This window comes from Eutrigla gurnardus (assembly GCF_963514095.1).
Source record: "Eutrigla gurnardus genome assembly, chromosome: 6".
Lineage (NCBI taxonomy): Eukaryota > Metazoa > Chordata > Actinopteri > Perciformes > Triglidae > Eutrigla > Eutrigla gurnardus.
The window spans coordinates 27,242,242-27,261,581 of NC_139920.1; the positions used below are offsets into that span (position 1 = coordinate 27,242,242).

A 19,340-nucleotide genomic window follows, 5' to 3' on the forward strand; every position below is an offset into this window, starting at 1 on the left:
TCTCGGAGACTCTGCCGGAGACACAGGGGGCAGTGTTATCTCACGGATTCCTCGCCGCCGTCCTACAGCAGCACCTTTTTAGAGCGCTGACTGAGATCAGCACTGCGTTTTATGTCTGCAGTGTTACTGCCTCATCGTCGTGACTGTCCCTCAGAAGCTGAAAGGTCACAGCGAACGCAGATTAAATCTGTGATTTACTGTCGCAGTTAACGCTATTGTGTTGTGTAACTCCTTTGAAATCTTGCCAGATAATTCTGAAAAAAATGTCCTTTGCAATTTCTCTCCCAAGATTTCTGTTATCCAAATAACAAATCTATATTCAGTGATAAAATTAGGAACTGTATCTGAATGTTTTTTAAGCGTCGTCTTGTGCGGGTGTGATATGTTCATTCATCACAACAAGAAACATCCAAGCTCTTAACACCTCATTTTATTGTCCCAACATTCAAAAGTACAAATAATTCAAACACAACAGATTTTATGAAAAAGAAAAAACAAACATTTACAGCAAGATTTTTATTTTGTTTCCAGTTTCAGAAATGACCTAAACTAGCAAGGATAACATGAAGTCATTCATCGCAGTAATTGGATTAATAATAAGAATAAGAATACTAAGAATAATAGCAATAATAATCATAATAATCATCATTGATAATTGTTAAGTAATAACATAAGCAGGAGAGAGTAGAGAGAGCCGCGGCCATGGGGCCCTGTGAACATTTTTTCGTCTTTTTTGTCTTTAAAGATTTCGTTTATAGATTTTTCAGATAGTAAACAAACACGTCTCAGGAGGAAAATGAAAACTGACAAGAAGAGCCTAGTTCCTCTGTTCACCTTCCCTCCTCCACTACTGGCTGCGTTGTTCCTACTGGCAGGCTGCCACTATAAGGCGCTACAGGGGATGGTGTGAGCCATAGGGGTTGGGCATAGAGCGAGGTGACGCAGCCCCATGTTTCAAACACCCTGACATGCACACACACACACTCTCTCACACACACACACATTCAGATCGACTGCACGTTGCCGCCTCACACACACGCGCGCACATGCACTCAGGGAGACGCACACGTATATATACACACACGATTGTGTGTATATATATGTATATATAATGTGCACTAAACGGACCCAAATGCACAACCGCACACACATAACCACAAACACGTAACATATGTATATACTGTTCATACGCACGCTTTTGGATGTACTCCACGCTGACAAACATTATGAGGACACACCGTTACGTAAAAGGAACATGCATACAAACATGCACACATGCGCGCGCACACACACACACACACACGCACACACACTTGTGCACACAGGGTCTAGGCAGAACACAGGCACGCATCGTAAGAGTTCAAAAGTCATACAGTGTAGGAAATTAGTTCACACTTCAGAACAACATTCTACTGGGGTCGTTGCATAATTCAAGCTCCCGACGGCGGCGTGGAGCATGAAGGGGTCTGGTCGGTTGGTGGGTGGGTGGGTTTTGCGTTGGTTGTTTTTTTTTTTTTTTTTGTTGCCGTTATGACGTTAGAAAACTATGTGATTGGATGGCGCAGATGATGACTGGATAATAATGAGGATATAAGATAACCCGGCCTGTCAGATGACTGAGGTGTGAGAGAGAAGGATGTACTTATGGGAGCATGCGTCTGAGTGTTTGAAATGCTCTCCACACACCTCCTTCATGTTTTCAAGTCTTAACAACAAACAAAAAAAATCCAATTCCTTATATTTATACTTCTGGAACCATTCCCTTACCTTTCACCTTTCAAAATATATAATATATATCATATTAGAGTATATAAAATATAGAATCGGTACAATCCCTTTTCATACCTCCAGAGTACTTCTTAAGTATAGCAACAACTGCTGTAAATAACAGTTGGTGTGCAATGGTAACAATTTCTCATTTTTAAAGATTTGTTGGTATGTCATTTGAAAACATGATGAATAGTTTTAAAAATAAGTTTTGACTCTTAAGTGATTTTGACCGATTTAGTCCAGTGCAATGAATGACCCTCAAACAACAATGGGCATTTGCTCCTTTTTAAAATGTTTCTGCCCAAGCCTCCAAGAGCTGAATGTTATATAAAATGTTTTACTGAAAACTGAAAACTATGCTTTCAGACCCACATTTTTGCATAAGGTTTCATCACAAAGCGGTAGTAAGTGGAGGGAGGGTGTGGACGGAGTGGCTTTTTAGAACAACACAAACTTATCACAGGTTATATTGAACCAGAACGACTGTTTATAACATTCTATTAAGACTAAACTTTATTGAAAAAGATCTAAAGATTTCATTTTAACAAGACAAGAAAAAAGCAATAGCAAATTTAACTATTAACTAGGTTATGCATAGCGAGTAACTGTTTCTAGTAATAAGGGAAGAGCGTCCCCCAACCCTCCAGACATTTTTTTCAGTTTTCTTGACTTTTAGATTTTTTTATATTGTAATTTTGATATATTGGTACAAAGCACGAACGTACTAAAAGTTCTCTCAGTGCAGTGGACTACCGGAAGAGCCTCTCCACTAGTCGCTTTGTTCCCTTTTGCTCAGAAACGCCCCCCTCCCTGTACCAGAATCACGCAAATACACAGACAATGAAACAAATAAATACATAAATACACAGATAAATTAAACAATTAATAAATATATAATAAATACAAATAAATAGAAAAATAAATAGTTTCAAAAATAGAGAAGTAAACAAACTGAGAAACAAATACAGGTATATTCTAAGCTTTTGTTCGGTTTCTTTTGCCGCGGTAGCTAACTGAAAGTTAATCCAAATCTTTTTTTTTTCTCCACAAGCAACATGACAACAATTGAACAGTTTCCTCACAAGTTTTTCTAAGTAACTGAACCACCACTTCATAATAAGTTGTCATATGAAAAAGACAAGCTCAAACAAAAGAACAGTGACAACTCATATAGTACAGTAGATATTGTAAAACAAATGTAGACTATATATGTATATATATATCATCTATTTGTACACAGCAAATAAAGACACAGTTGTCATAGATCCTTTTAAGGAAACAAATATCTAGACTAACGGAACTAGCTAATCATCATTTAGTTTTGACAAACGTTTCACGCTCAGCAAGTAACAGAAAAGTCAGCAAGCCAAACAAAAAAGATACAAAATCAAAAATTTTGTTCAGTGATTCTTACAAGGCCCAAATTAGTTAATCTGGTTCTTCAGCAAAGAAATAGTCTCACCAGATCTTTGGGCCAACAATAAACAAATATTAAACAAAGAACAGCAGCTCAATTCAATGCCAACATCGAAGTATTTTTTTTCTTTAAACAACACATAGAACAACAAACTTGGATATTTAAGATATGTGAATAATGTAGTATAGCACCTACTGTTGATCGCTAAAAGGAAGTTCTTTTCAAATGTAAGTTCACAAACGCAGAGCGAAGAAAATGATATAGATAATGTATAGTATGTTCTCTAAATGGATAGATGTGTATATTTCTATTTACTGATATCCCATATTGACTGATGACGAAAACAGGAAAACAAGTGGACAAAAGGGTCTTCTTGCTTTGGGCTCTGGACTAAAAGGATGGTTAGGCCTCGGAAAGACCCCTCTCCCTTCCCTTTTGGGTATCGCTGTTGAATAATTACGCACTAGTACATATGTGAAAAATTACCAAAATCACCTGCCTCAGTTTGCATCCCTTCCATCTACAAAATCACTGCCAACTTGGATTCCCCAAAAAACAAACAACCTTTTGATCCTATAAAGTACCACGGCAGAACGACGAGACAAGGTGGTGCCCCCTCCCTCCCGCCCCGGCCCCCCCTAGTTAGCCAGTCAAAATATTTTTCTCTTTTTTCAAATCCAGATTCTTGTAAAAATTCTTCAATAATTATTATTTTAATCATCATTTATAAAAATAGATCTTCTTTCTCTTTATTTTTATCTTTTTCTAAACACATTTTTTTTTCAAGCAAAGAGATCTTCTCTTTGGCAACAGTGTTATTTTTTTTTTTTCTTAAATTACTGAACGTGTCATCAGGAAAGCTAACCCATCCCCTCCCTCGCCCCATCTCCCTGAACCCCTGTGAGGAAAGACATTATGTTTTGTTTGCGATACAAAACAAAAACAATGTTAGAAATTCTTTTTTTTTCTTTTTCTACATCAGAGTTTTTGGGATTTGTGGAATCCCATTCAGAATCGTTAAGGGGAACTTTTTGATACACACTAAAAATGAATGAATGGGTCACCAATTTAAAAAAGAGCCCCCTCCCTTTCACCAACAGGGAGGTATATAATACTAACGACAGTGGATCCGGATTTACAAAAGAAAAACAAATCCTGAATCAAGACAGAGAAAAGGTTTCAATCTAAAAAGGACGTTCTCTTCTCTGAAATAAGGGGATACAGGGATTTGCTACTGTTTACACAGAAGAGAGAAATCATTTGAACAACCACAACGAACAGAAAGAATATACAACAAAGAGAAAGCCTGCATTATCACAGGAGCTTCCAAAAAACTCATGAACATTATCATCATTTTTGTAATACTTAGGCAACATTGGCTTATAGGTCCAAAGTTATAATATAAGCCATTTCTAGTTCAATTTGTTTGATGGTTTGTCGGTTGCTTTGTGTTCCGGTTGGAGTTTGAGTTTGCTGTGTTGGATGGCTGTAGTAGGGTGGTAGTGGTAGTGACTGTAGGGGCTAAGGGACGGGTGGAGGTGGGGAGAAAGGTTGGGGGCAATTTGGGAGCGGACAAAGTCGCGGGGCAACTGCTTCTACCTGTCAAAGTTCAGGACTTGTGTGTCTTGTTAGTCTTGAAGGAGACTTGCAAGACGCGGTCGCCCAACCTGTAGCCGTTGAGACTGGCGATGGCCATGGCCGCCTCGTCGTAATTCGTCATGGTGACGAAGCCGAAGCCTTTGCACTTGTTGGTGTTGAAGTCACGGATCACCTTGACGTTGTTGACCGCGCCGAAGGGCCCGAACAGCTGCCAGAGCACGCTCTCATCCGAGTCCGGGGACAGGTTGTACACGAAGATGCACCAACCGGTGCCCGTGTGCCCGGGGATGTTCATGCCAACCAGGCTGGTCATGCTGTCAATGGTGATGGGGGAGAACCTGAGAGGGGGAGGGAGGGCAGAAGAAGGGGGAGAGAGAAAGGAGAAGGTTTTAATGGAACAGGTTAAAGGTGGACGGCGGAACTCAATGTCTGCATCTAATGCACATGGAAATGGACGCAGGTCGGTGAAAAACTCCAAAATGTTAAACATAATCCTCCTTCCAGTTATAAAAGCTTGCCATGATGCTCACCTACATGATTCGCCACTATCTACAGCCATACTAAATAACAAGCTTCAAACGTCTGTTAAATCTTTGCAGTTTACTGATCACTCCATAAAATAACTATTTATAACGTCAAGAAAAATGCAGATGCTTGGATGCTTTGTCGTATATGTATGCGAGTTTGGCTAAATGCATGAGTTTTTGTGTATCTGCGTAGCTACTACTAAATGAGCTCAATGCTGAGTGGATTGTCAGGAATGACGACAGTTTCTGCTGAAGGAGATGCAGACGAAGGTTCTCTCTTTGTGTCCTTGAGTGGCTCCTCTAGGAGCTAAATTGCAGGAAGTTGTTGAATTAAACCCGTTGCTAGAAATCCATCAAAGATCATGCACCAGCCTGCTAAATCTGTTCTCATTCGCTTCATAATCTTCTCCTTTTTCTTGTGATGCAAGAGATTTGAATCCTCCGTTGACTTCACTTAATTGCCTTTCTGCTCAAAAGGAAAGGAAAAGGAGGCGAGGAAAAAAAAAAAAAAACCACTTTTAAATAAAAGGTAAATGAGATAAAAAGGTTCATTTCTTATGCCACCTCTCTCCAAGAAACGACTATAGGCATTATTGGGTGTGCTCTAATTGAGATTTCCGCTTTGCTGCAGCTGTCTCAGAGAAGGCCACTTTCTTAAGGAAAGGGAGGGAGGGAAGAGGGAGCAAACTAAATGGAAAATGGAAGCACTTTACAGCCCAGTGGCATTAAGGTACAAAGTGTATTCCTCCCACTCCTCCCGCAGTCTGCAGGGTGTTCTGTTATGTTCTATTCCAGAGCTTGTGGCACTGATCGATAGTGCTGCTTGCTGCTCGGAGCCCCCTCCCCTCTCTCTCCCTCTCTCAAGCGACTATATATGGCTGGTAATCACTACGACCTTCCTGCATGACTTTGGTCATGCAGTTTGCTTCTGGCCGTTGTGGTTGCTGTGGACGCTAGGGTGGTTGGCTTAGTGATGGTAAGGGCTCTCTGCTCTGATTAGACTCTTGAGTGAGAAACAAGATGATATTAGTGTGTGTGTGTGTATATATAATATCATAAATCTATAAGACTGGGATATAAGGACATTTTCATATTCCCCATAACTGTATTATCTGAAGATTCCCAATCCTTTGTCTCCCATATCTCTACATGGCCTCAATGTGTTGTTGAGGCGAGTTCATATTTTCTCCAGCATCAAGAATCTTAACTGGCTTCATCATATCGAGGCCTTGTCTTACATGCTTGGCTGCCTTCAGGCCTCTCCTGCTGGGCTCTGAAGGGGAAAAAAAGCTTGCAGTGATTTATATGCAAAAGCTGGAGTGTGTGAGGAGGTTTGTGAGAGTGTGACGGTAGGCTAGCTAACACTGCCGCTGCGAGAGTGTGTGTGTGTGTGTGTGTGTGTGTGTGTGTGTGTGTGTGTAAATGTGCATGCGAGCGTATCCATCGGAGCGGGACCAAACACTAACCAATGTTACAGACGAGACCAGGGGTTGCATAGCAACAGTGTAGCTGACCAGATATCTATTCTGTCCTTTCTAAAGCCAACCATCCCCAGCTCTTTACACCTTTCTACTCTTTCCTTTTTCAAATAAATAACCTCCGTTTACTAAAAAAGCACTTCTAACTTGATGGTCTACTTTGCAATGAGGACCAGACACTATTTTGTATCTGCGTTTAAATGCTGTATAGACTCAGAGTGAGGCCATAGTGCGTATTGTGTACGTGAGGCACTAAGGGTTAAACGAAAATGTTCAGCTTTTCAGGTGGAACTTGCTACGGGAACATTTATCTCTCGCTAAAACGTCTCCGTGTGAGTCGCTAAGCTGACTTCCGAAGGCGTCCACCGCGCTTGCAGCATGCAAGATGCCACGGTCAGCACACGAAACATCTATCAGCACGGCGACTGCTGCCCTGGCTTATGTAAGACCTACGGTAGCGATAAAGCAAAATGGAACATGGAGGCAAAAAGAAGGAATTCGAGCAGAGCAGTGCCGAGCAAAGCTGGGGCTGTCTGCAGTGAAACAGCATTTCCTGTTTCCAGCAGGGATCCAGGTTCATCCAGCCTCATCCCATGTCCTCGCTGAACAATACCTCATCTCGGCTAGTACTGCCAAGAAATGAAGGCGATGTTTAATTTTATAATAATTGTCACGGCTTCCGTAGCACAGATGTACATTTAGCGCATTAAGGATTGTGTACAAACTAGGATGTGCAAAGGTTTGAAGTGAGGAAAATACCTATATAATCAAAGTGACAAATTTAAAATGTGCTCCTTGTCTATATGCTACAGCTGTAGAGTGAGAAGGCAGGAGAACCTGAATCCGGTAGAAAAAAAAACACACCTAGAAATTAGGACTTTTACACCAGAGAACAAAATCCATTCAGTACATAGAAACAACCCAAAACAATCCAAACAACACCAGCACTTGTCATAATCAAAACAAAGCAAATTCATCACCACTGAAAACAAAGACTGATTGTTTTCTGATAATTTTTTTTTTTAAACCTTAAATGGTTGGGTTTTAAAACCAACTCAAGCTTACGAGGAAAAAAAAAACAAAACAAAATCAAAGAACCAAAAATGCAAGTTGACCTGGAACGAATTGTCAAACGCAAAGTGACTGCAAAAATACAAGGAAACATAAACTAAAATATAAATAACAGAAAAAAAAAAAGGATATTGAAAAATCATTGAGTCAACATGGACATCTGGCATTGGGTGAAGTTTTTAATTACCTCTTTACGCCATAGGCCATATTAAGCAAATTGTCCAGCCTGTAAAGAGAAGGAGGGTTCTGGGGTTAATGGTGGGCAGATGGTCGACTTACTCAATGGAACTAATGTTAAGTCCCTGTAGGAACTGCATGGTCCTCCTCACTCAAGAACAAACAAACCCATCTATAGTTGGCCCATTACACTGAGGAGCCCCACCAGAAAATGCTATCATCGGCTAATGAAGCTACAGTACCGTCAGTATGGCCGGCCACTGCGCTAACGCCAAGGCTTCTGCACACAGTGATGCCAGAGTGTCACAGGCACGTCGATATTGGATGCTACGTAGGCTAGCCATAGCGCTACGCAATGGCTAATCATCGGCTTACTTTACATTCAGGAAATTGCATGCAATTTATGCCGCCACGTTGATGGTTTAAGTAGACGGGGTTAATAATAAAAGTCATCTTTTCACCAACTACGGTCTGTAAATGTGTGTTCCCTCGATTGAGAGAACACCTGAGATGACAGGGAATGATTCAGAGTTCTGTCAGTGTAATGGTTTGGCATTTTTGAATGGTGGTGAGCGAGAGAGAGAGAGAGAGGGCGATGATGATTAGCGTGTTTGCTATGAGTCGGACCGACGGAAGCACAACCGGACGTTAAACTAGCCGTGAAATTGTGCACGTCCGTCTTGGTGGTCGGAGTTGACCTGTTAAGTGCTAACAGGTCAGGTGGAATGACTGCGTGTCTGACGGAGGGTGTCCTCTGTCTAAAAGGGTTAGGTCTTGGGAACTCTTCCGGTTTCATAATGATTTTAGCCCCGTGAGCGACGGCCATCGCAGTCAGCCAGAGAACCGGTTTAATGGAAGAACCCAGCAGGCTGCGTGTCTTCGTGAGCTGGACTTTGAAAACCTGTGGGCTGTATGAAATATCGGCCCTCTTGGTTGGATGCAGTCTGCTTGGTGACTCAATGACCTTCATTCCTCACTTGGGTCTGGCCTGTCTCATGTCTTATTAACTCCTCTGGCCTAATGGACAGGGGCCACGGCTTATTGAGCAACAGCTGGCCAGTGACGCCTTGTTCCTCTTGAAAACACAACAAACTCTCCGACTTTGCCTCGCCTACGAGGGTCGTCTCTCCGTATCTCTTCCCGTCGACGGGAATTTGCTTTCTTGCAACACATCTGCTTCAAGGCATTAAAATCTTGTTGAACATTTTATTGTTTTTACCACAATATTTTTCTGATAACTATTCTGCAATTACCCAAATTTAACATCTACGTTATAATTCCCTAAACTTTATTATAATTTGATTGCAATTAAGAAAGCAATCAGATTTTGAAGGCTTTTATTAAATAACTTGCGAAATAACTTCTTCTTAATATGATTTACGATGATTTTGAATTCCATTTAAATTGCATGTTAAAGTTAACAGATCAGTAGTGTTGTAATCAGAGACAATCAAACAACGGGATGCCAGGTAACTGTAGTTAAGCACCTTTATAAATGATTGGTGAGGATCAGGACCAAAGAGCATTGTAATAACCTGTTTTAAAATATTATTTTTACTGGCTCACAAGTTGCACAAATATTTTTTTTTAAATTAGATATTTAAATGAAGTCATATTGATGTGATAAGTACTACCCACGTTAAAGTCAGTGGAGCTAATCTATGTAACCTTTTTACATTTTACATAAATGTTTTGAGTTCATTATAGGCCTCCTTATTATCTGGGTTCAAAGTGTGTCTCTACTGTCGCACTCTTCTCCCAAATAGCATGAAAATGGCCCTAAAACGAAACAAAAAAAATAGTGCAGAAAAGGATATACGGAATAATTAAAGTGGTAATTATCCCATTACGTGGGAAGGGAACAAGCAGGCTGCTTTGTGGGTAAATGAGTCAATTGGAGAGGATGCTCAGAGGAGAGGCGCTCCAGGCCCGGGAGCACGAAGACATCTGCTGGCCGTCGGGCCGTTGGGCCACAACAAAACAACCTGCTGCTAATTCTCTCTCTCTCTCTCACACATGTGCAAACGCACACTGATGCACACTCGCCACGCAAACACTCTGCCAGCTTTTCACGCTGCCTCTCCAAGCTCGATATAAACAATAGGGCTTTTGTGCTTTCTCTCAATGCATGTTAATGGAGGAATGGGTGTTTTTGTCTTCCCCTTTTTTTTTTGAGGCAAAAATCTGTTCAATTAAAATTGGCTCCTGCCCTCGCTATAATAAGGCTAATTTCCTAATTAGTACCATTACTTAACGACGGAGGAACGGAAACGAGCTGGGATCTCGGGCTCGGTGTCTGATATGGTGGCTCGTCTTGGAGAGACATACATGCACGTTATGCATAAACCATATAGGATTGATGCAATTAGAAGTATTTTTTAACCTTAGGTCTGAGCACAAACTTGTTGAGTATGTACAACAAGCAGCGCTTTGTTTTAAAATCTCTAATGGATTTAATTTACATTTCATTTTTGCTTCATTGTTTTTAGTTTAATAAATGTATTTTTTTATTTACAATATACATCTCACTTGAGATTTAATTTTCTCTTCAAGGTATAAGCAGAACAAACAGCTAAGGTTTACGGAATACTCTGTTGCTATAGGGGGGAAAAGTAATTCTGCACTGTCCTTAAAATATTTAGAAAAAAACAGTGCACATCAAGCACATTTCCAACTTCTCCAGTGTGGAGGTTTTAGTGGAGGGCTCGGGAGCAGAGAGCAGGAGCACAGAGACAGTGCGGAAGTGTCCTGTGGTTGTGAGTTGTGATGAGAAGTGACAGCTCTCCTGCAGAGCCTGTAAATTGGCTTGGCGTATCACAGACACACAGCCACGCTACATCGCTCAGGTGTCACACCAGGGAAGCCGCTCCAGAGGAAAAATACCTTCCGAGCTCTGACTTTGATAGAGAGTAAACAGCACGACCGGCTTAGTGTTATTGAAAGAGAGAGGAAATTGTATAAGCGCACATTCTCTCTTTGCAGATCTGAAAAAAATGTCCTCGTTGGATCGCATGATGGAGCGGAATACCACGTCATCACCGGTTTCTGTCTCGTGTTCCGTCGAGGTGAAAGGTTACATGACCTCACGGAGGAGGTCGTGTGGTTTCAATAAAAAATACAATTGTTTGTGTCGTAAGCGAGTGACAGGAAATGAGCAGGTAGGATGCCATATATACAGTGGGTAAAAATATTGATACGGCAATATATTGCGATACTTTGCCGCCAAACACAATATCGATTTTTCAACTCCAAAGATCGATTTAAGAAAAAAATAAAATAAAATGGAGAGGCTGTTTTGAATGAAATAGTTTTGACTCAATTTGTCCTCTGATCAATATCATCTGATGTACATATACAGGTACTTGTGTTTTCATCTTTATTTATATCGCAATATTGTGATACGTGTCGTATCGTGACTAAAGTATCGTGATACGTATCGTATCGTGACATTCTTGCCAATACTCACCCCTATATACAGTAAGTCAGCCAAATACTATATTTGACGATAAGTGATAGCTGATTTATGGAGATTACAGACCGGGGACCTTTTTTTTTTTTTTTAGAATGAAGATAGCTCGAGGTGCTTAATATGCACTGAATTTAATTAAGTTGAAACGAGGTTAAAACCTAAATCCTTAAATTACATTTGGCATCATTTGTTTTAATTTGCCCTTTGTTCATTGGATTTAAAACGTTAGTCTCTCTTAACTGACTTCCTCTTCTAATGCTGTATTTAACACCGTAGATGATGTATTGTCAATTAATTTTTATATTGGCAATGAAGTAGAAGTGAGTCAAACTCTAACGTTATGGTTCATTGTATCACTTGGACTACATCATGCAAAACTGGGGCTTAAAAGTCAGGAAGACTGTGGCTCTTTTGTTCGATAAACAGTTACAATATTTCCATTCAAATCCATGTTTTCGCCGAGGCCTCGAGGGGGGATGTTCTGGGAAGTGTTGACAAGATGGCAGCATGATGAAATGAGGGGAAATACGTAAAGTGAACGACAGAACCCCACAGTCTCTTCTGAACAGTTCCTCTCTGATCTGGGTCGACCCACACAGAGCGCTCACAGGGCCTCGCTGTTATTGACACACCTGCACCAGGTGCGGCGCCCACACCTGTGGTTCAAAAGCAGGACGTATTTGCTGAAATCAATGTTCACATGAGAAAAGTTGCGTCAGTGTTGACGCATCAGACATTACCATGACTTACGCGCTCTGCGTGCGTGTTGGTGTAACATCCCCTGTTCGAACATTGTAAATTGCATTTGGTTGCAAGTGTTTTGAACAGACGTGTTCCCTTGATTAAATTCTTTTATCGTTACAATCAACCCAAGAATAGCTGCTGTCGGGTTTGAGGCTGACATTAAACATATGAAATAGCCATTCTGTTCTACTTATACACTTTTACAGTATAGTTTGCTGATGCATACATTTTCCCCGCTTTCCTTTATTCTCAACTTGAACCTGGAGATTCCCAACCTTTTTGGCAGGTGTGACCCCATTCTTAATATGCCTATACAGCACTTTGTGTTTCATTTTGTTACATCATGATGTCTCCGGAATAAAGCTTGGAAGTAGGAGAAGCTGCTGGTTCTGGGAAGTACATTTCCCACTCTGAATTACAATAAAAGGCTCCCAGTTAATTAGCAATTAACATGTTATAGCCAGTTTGAGGTATTTCTACACACAAAACAAAATATTTCAGGCTTGTGAAGGATGTTTTTTTTAAACAAAATGCACCATGGAAGTCATAGTTGACATCTAGCCTTATGTATTTATGTAGGTTGTATAATTATTACATGATGATTCAATCATCAAATGTGTCTCACATCCACAAGTGTGAGTCACTTAACACTATTTGTGGAGAAAATTAACTTTTACTTCTGGGACCAGCAGTGATTCCTCCTTCTTTCTAACTCTGGGACAAATTAAGTTGCTCTCTGGTTATCAAGGAGAACTGTTTTATCACTAAACAGTGGAACCAGTCACTTTATTTCACACTCTTGGTCGGGTCACCAAATGAACATCAGAAACACAGGGTCAGCTCCCAAGGTTGGGAAACTCCTCATGAACTATCTTCAAAACACCCAGTAAAACTGGCTGAACCCACTCCCACCCTATCCTGTCTCTTCCAAGAACCCAGACCATGTCCACGCCCCGCCCCAGCACTCACCTGAACCTCTGAGCCTGGTGGTGGAGGGGGCCTGGGTATCGGCGGTTGGGGGACTGGTAGAGTTGTGACAGGAGGGCTTGACTGGTCTTCTGGCTGGGGTTGTTGGCGAACTTGACCGTGATGGGCTCGGCGGCGCCCGTGGGCTTTTGTCCGTTCAGGCCCTTGATGGCCTCCTCAGCCTCTATCCTCTTATCAAAGCGGATGAAGCCCACACCTCGGGAGCCACCTGCGGGGCCAGCAGATCAAAAACACAGACCCCCTTTTACTTCACAGGGTTTCAGACTCGACAACGGTCCATACATTTGTACTACGGGGCTGACATCGACAGTGACTTGAAAAGGAGGGAAGACGGAGATAAATAGTATAAATAGTAACACAACAAGACTGAGCATATGGGGCTGTATTATGGCTTCGACCTGTCTGCTTCAAGCCACACAATCAATTCCTGCTACATGCCAGCTCCAGTCACAGTCAGTCACACAAACACTCCTCGTGCATTGTTCTCCGCCACGTTCGAGCCGTTACCTTGGAGATATTTTTTGACTGCCACCTGAGGGGAACATTAAGAGACGCGCTTCATGGGAGGTACTTATCGGCGTGCGATTGCTCTGTGTGCGTTTCTGACTGTATATACAGTATATATATATAAAAATATATACGTATGTGCACACTGGTATCTATTAATGGATGCTGTGCCTTGTTTTAATGAGGCTGCCTAGATGGCCCAGAGGATGCTCGCTCAGTGACAGCAGCACTCTGCCGAAGAGACTATTTACATAATACTGTGTGTGCACACAGGCATGTCTGTGTGACTGAGACTGAATAAAAGAGAGGCAGTGAGAAAGAGGGGAATTTTCTGTTTGAGCATCATTGTGTGCAGGCTCTTTCTCACACATAAAAACCCTCCTTATTGTTATTCCACATTTTTGTACATGCCTACCCTCTTCCCCCATCTCGTTTTTTATATTTCCCTCTGGATTGACTCATGGCCCTCGCTCCCCCTCAATTCTTATTCGGAGGAGCACCTTGACCAGCTCACTCCCCCTTTTGTTCTCTCTTTTTTTTTTCTCCAGGACAGAGGCAGCACAAGGTTATTTACTATCCAGCCAGGCTGCGAAATAAAAAAGCCGTTCTTTGAAAGCCAATCACTGATATTTTGAGTCATGTTTTTATTTTTTAACTGATATAAGTAGTATTTTGTTTCAATTTGGATGAAAAAAATGACATAATATACAAATCTGGCTGTGAGTCAAGATTTTAGAAACGCAGCACAAACTGTTTATTTTATTTGGAAGGACTAAGTAGCTCATTTGCACATTCTCAGCAATTTTCTCGCCTCTTTTCAAATACTGGAAGCATTTTCTCCGCCGTCAACATTGACCTCCTTCACAGTAAACTGTAGTGATCAGTGTCTTCCTGCAGCAGGGAACTCGTTATTGGTGCGTTAGTGGGGGTTTTTCAGTTTAGGTGTGTAATCAACAAGGTTCAACTCAGACACAAAGGAACAATATTAACTGACCACACACACACTGCCGTGCTCACACCTAAGCCACTGCCTTCCGCCTGTTGGATGATCTCATTAACTGCTTTTCAGCGTAAATTGCTGTTTTATTCTCTCTTTTTTTAATTTTATTTTTTACTTTCTGGCTCCTTCTCCCCTGACAGTCTTTCACAATTTCCCCTTCCTTACTTCTTCTTGTGCCAACTCTGTACCTGTACATTTTAATTAGCTTGTCAGAAGCAGGAAAATAACAATTCTAATGGGATCTACACAGCGCAAACAATAACAATTGCTGTTCCTCTGGTTTTTCTTCATTTATTACCGTAGTTGTCATGCATGTACCGTGTGTGAGGTAAAATGGGGGTCACTGCTGTGTCTTTGGGGGGAGCTGTTATTCAGCTACAGTCAGTAACTGTGTCTGGTAATGGACTTTTTTCACATTCGTAAATTCACCAAGCATTAAAACACATCCGACACCGCGCTTCACCTTGATAATTGGAATCTGCCCAGTTTCACAACAGTCTACTGCTGCACGGCACTTAGCGACTCCAGAAGGCTTGCTCAAGGGCACCTCAGCGGTAGTTAAGGAAGAGGGAGAGCATTGCTCATTCACTTCCTCCGCTGAGGCGAGAGAGGACTGTATTCGTCCTTTAATCCTCACACTTGTTTGGCATTGAGCGGCTCCTAAGCTGGTTCTGGCTGGAGGGCCTCTGGGCAAATGCTTGGCATACTGATGAAGGCACGGCACAACAATCACACACACACATATTAAAGTGATGACTTGAAGAGGTGCTGTTGAGAATGAAGTGTGAAAAGAGCAGTAGAGATGCCCGTGATCACTTGCAATCCTCCGCGTCCAATTGTGGGTGTGTATATGTGGAAAAGGCTGAACATTCCTATGTGTGTACTTTTGCCTGTTTAAGTGTGCACTAGCTCCTCTTGTCCTTGAGTTTGTACAATAGCATTGTAAGGAGGTGAGAGGGGTGAGGCAGCAGTTGACCTCAGCGTCCATAACTTTGCCGAACAATAAGTGTGTGTGCACGCATCACCTCTTATTTGTAACCACACACTATTGTATCCCAGTAGTCAGGGGTTATAATGCAATTTGGAATAAGAATTAGCCACTATCAAGACTGGTTATGAGAATGGATCTTCTTTTGCTTTGAGGTCTTCCCTCAGCTACAGATGAATGTGAGGGAAACATATCTAATGGTGGAGAGTAATGTGAACTAACACAGATGTAGGGGTACAAAGTTTACCACAACGTACAAACGACCAGCATTCATTTTTTTAAGAAAAAAAATAAATTTTCCATAATTTGACTTTGCATCTCTTGTTTGATTTTCTCTTCCACCCTGTTAAAACGTGTACATCTTAAAGGGATAGTTCGGAATTTTGGAAAAAAAGGCCTATTTTCCAAATGAGCCGGTGTGTTCGAGACATCTGGAGACGTTTTCAAGACATTTCATTCAGTTCTTCTAGTTGCCGAGTTTGCTTGTGCTATGGCTAGTGCAGGTCAATGGTTCTAGTTAGCATGGCATTAAAAACACTCATACCGACTCCACAGTGCACCCGAGGCAAATCAATTGCAACGGCAGACTATCGATGTACATATCTGTGTTGATAGAATGTTTGAAATAAAACCAACCCTTGCATTTTTAAGGATTTATGTCTCAGCAGCAGCAGCAGCGTGTCATACTTCCTAGTAGGCTATGGCAGCGGCGGACTGATATCACCTAGCACTTATAAGTTACCGGTTCTATAATAGTTTGTTTACCTGCTGTCATTGCTACAGACGCAGAGTAGCCTGCAGTGCTAGTTTCTTTAGTCTCACAGAAATGGCCACTTTTGGAGAATATACTGAAACTTTTGAAGACTCTGATGAGTCTTTTCCATGATGAGTTTTTTTCCACCCAAACCCAACCGTACCTTTGGGGTCCAGCAGCTGGATGGTGTATTAGAGATTGACTCAAAATAAACTACAATGCCCGTGATCACGGTGATGAATTAAAATTCCAGCAGTGTGATGGTGAGGTTCATTGTTGTTTTTAATAGTTAAGTAGGCTCTATCAGGCCTCGGTTACGTGGGCAACACTTGTCAGTAGGGTCAATGAATTGTTGCTTTTGTTCTTTTCATAGCGTTTCTTGGAAATAAGAGAATCTAGAAAATCACCAGCCTTATCCTTAAACATTAGGCTGGTATTTATGGAAGAGAAAAGCCAATTACACATGAAATTAATGAACTAGTTTTAAGCGAATAATCGTCCCCATGAATCCACATTGGGCTGTTTTTCATTGCCACTCTGTCATGCCACATTAACATAACACACCTTGAAGTGAGTTTATTTTTCTCCCATTAAACATTATAACAAAAACAAACTTGCAATCTCTGAAGCAAGCTGTCAGTCTCGGGAGTCCAACCTAATGACTGTCCTTTCAACCAGCCCCCAGAAGCCTCGGCTACTTATCAACCGCCGGCCAGCCATACAGGCAACATTAGAGCACAATGTACTTACTAAGGTACAGCAATCTGTCTTTCTCACTCGCTCCCTCTCTTCTTCTCACCCTCTTTTTCCCGCTCTCCCTTTCCTCCACAGTAATCAACAGCAGCTTATGTAACTCTCTCTACCTGTGCTTATCTCTCCCTAACACACACCGACAGGCACATTGGCTGCCTTGCTAATAACACGCTACCTCAATCTGGGGAGAGGGACACAGAGGGAGGGAGGGAGGGAGGGATGGAGGCGAGGGTGTGGACGGCAGGAATGAAAAGGAGAAAGTGAACGAGTGGGAACGGAGGAGTGAGCAAGGAAAGGACAAAAGGAGAGGAAGTGATAGAGGAGACTGTTACGGGGTGGCGGTAAAGGGATGATGATGATGAAAGGAAACTGGCTCCTGCCCTAACAAAGTCGCTCTTTCTCTAAAACCCACTATTATTTCCCCAAACACTGACTGACTGACAGAAAGAGATGACTGCTCCTCTGAGAGACCAGCCTCTGAGGCTGCTGGGTAATGAAACGACACGCTTCCTTTCTCAAAACACGGCTTCATGCATCGAGTGCGTCGTCTCCTTGTAAGCAGGGCAGGCCCATGCGCTCGTCGGTGATGAACGCGTGCATAAGCAAAAAAAATGTTTTTTAGATGCTCCGCTGCTCCGTCTCCGGTCCTTTTATCTTTTCCTCGCGACGCTATATCGTGCCAACGTTATCAAATGATACAGCCTCGCCTTTCCAAAAGACTTCATCATGGCAGAGGCAGAAAGAAACCGTATTCCTGCTACCTTCTAATTACGGGGAGGAGAGGAAAAAAAAGAAGCAATGTCCTTGTTTTAAGTAACATTAGTATGCCCGGGTACAGATGGCGTATGAAAAAGCGGCGAGAGGAGAGGCGAAGAGACTTTGAAGAGTGGAGGTGGCCTGTGCTTTGGCCTCTGTCAGAGCCGAGCTCCGACCATCTGTCTAATGTGCGTGTGCGCATGTATGGGTGTGCATGTCTCTACGCGGTTGTGTGTGCATGCGTGTCGGCTACCACAGAGACGGCGTGCACTCTAAAGATTGTGGGGAGAGGAAAAACAAAACTAGAGGCAGGGATGGTACGAGGCATCCCACCTAGAGGGTGCACCTCTCCGCTCGTATTACCTTGACCGTTCTGTTCTCTGCTGCTGGACAGGCTGAGAACAGGGATTCAGTGCAGTGTCAGTCTGAAGGGGAACATCCATTATTCAAGTCAAGAGAGGAGAGAACATACCAAGCGTACAGAGGAAGGGTAATTCAGTTTTGAGAAAAGGAAAAAAAAAAAGATTGTGCAAACATGAAGCGTCCGAGTATACGAGAAAGAAATCAAAAACCAAATGGAGGAGACGCAGGTTTTTGTGAGGAGGCTTCTCGGGCTCTGCTTTTATGGCGCTGGAAAAACAACACAAGCGGCACTAGGAGGTGGCGTTTCCCTGACCTTGAAGCGCATGTTGTTTTGGTATTTCTGTACCTCACAGCAGGCATGGCACAAAGGTGGAAGGAGAGGATAAAGGAGACGGAGTTCAATGCAGATGAGGCAGCGCAGAGAGATGTTGGTGTTTTTAGTGAAAACTGGCTTTGGTGGCTCTCACTCTCACACACACACACACACACACACACACACACACACACACACACACACACACACACACACACACACACCAGTAAGGGCAAACAAAATGCTACAAAATAAGACTGAATAAAATAAACAATTTTGATCTCACATATTCCCACCAGTAGTGACATTTATATTCAATGTGACTATAGAGAGAATGCCAGATTATTGAATACCTTTAACCACTTACTAAGAAACACACATTGCTTCACAGAACCTTTTCCCTTTTAGTTAATAACATTACTACAGCCATGTAAACGTAGCGGGACTTACATATAAGGGTTACATATATGGGTTTCCAATCTGCAGCCTCTGACTTGAAAAAGGCTAGTAAGAAGTGCACTGTTACTATGCACGATAACACATCCTGTGCATCTCAAACAACGACCAAAATGTCTATGAAGATACAAACGTGAAACCGGTCAGTTATTAACAGACAACAACTGTCTGGGGTTCTTTCAAACTTATCTGGGCAAAGTGGCGTTTCAGT

At 42.0% G+C, this 19,340-nt stretch overlaps 1 protein-coding gene across 3 annotated transcripts in view; it reads right to left on the minus strand.

Moving 5' to 3' along the window:
- Positions 1–412: 412 nt before the first annotated feature.
- The window catches only part of elavl4 (ELAV like neuron-specific RNA binding protein 4), a 72,568-nt gene continuing 53,640 nt past the window's right edge, over positions 413–19,340 (minus strand). For 2 of the 3 annotated variants that reach the window (XM_084011996.1, XM_084011994.1), the window contains 3 exons: positions 13,222–13,447; positions 8,050–8,088; positions 413–5,124 (listed from right to left, as the gene is read on the minus strand). In XM_084011996.1, the coding sequence (XP_083868122.1) occupies positions 4,797–5,124; positions 8,050–8,088; positions 13,222–13,447 (593 nt within the window). In that variant the 3' untranslated portion in view covers positions 413–4,796. The remainder of the gene's footprint in view (positions 5,125–8,049; positions 8,089–13,221; positions 13,448–19,340) is intronic. The other variant, XM_084011995.1, reaches the window with a different exon arrangement.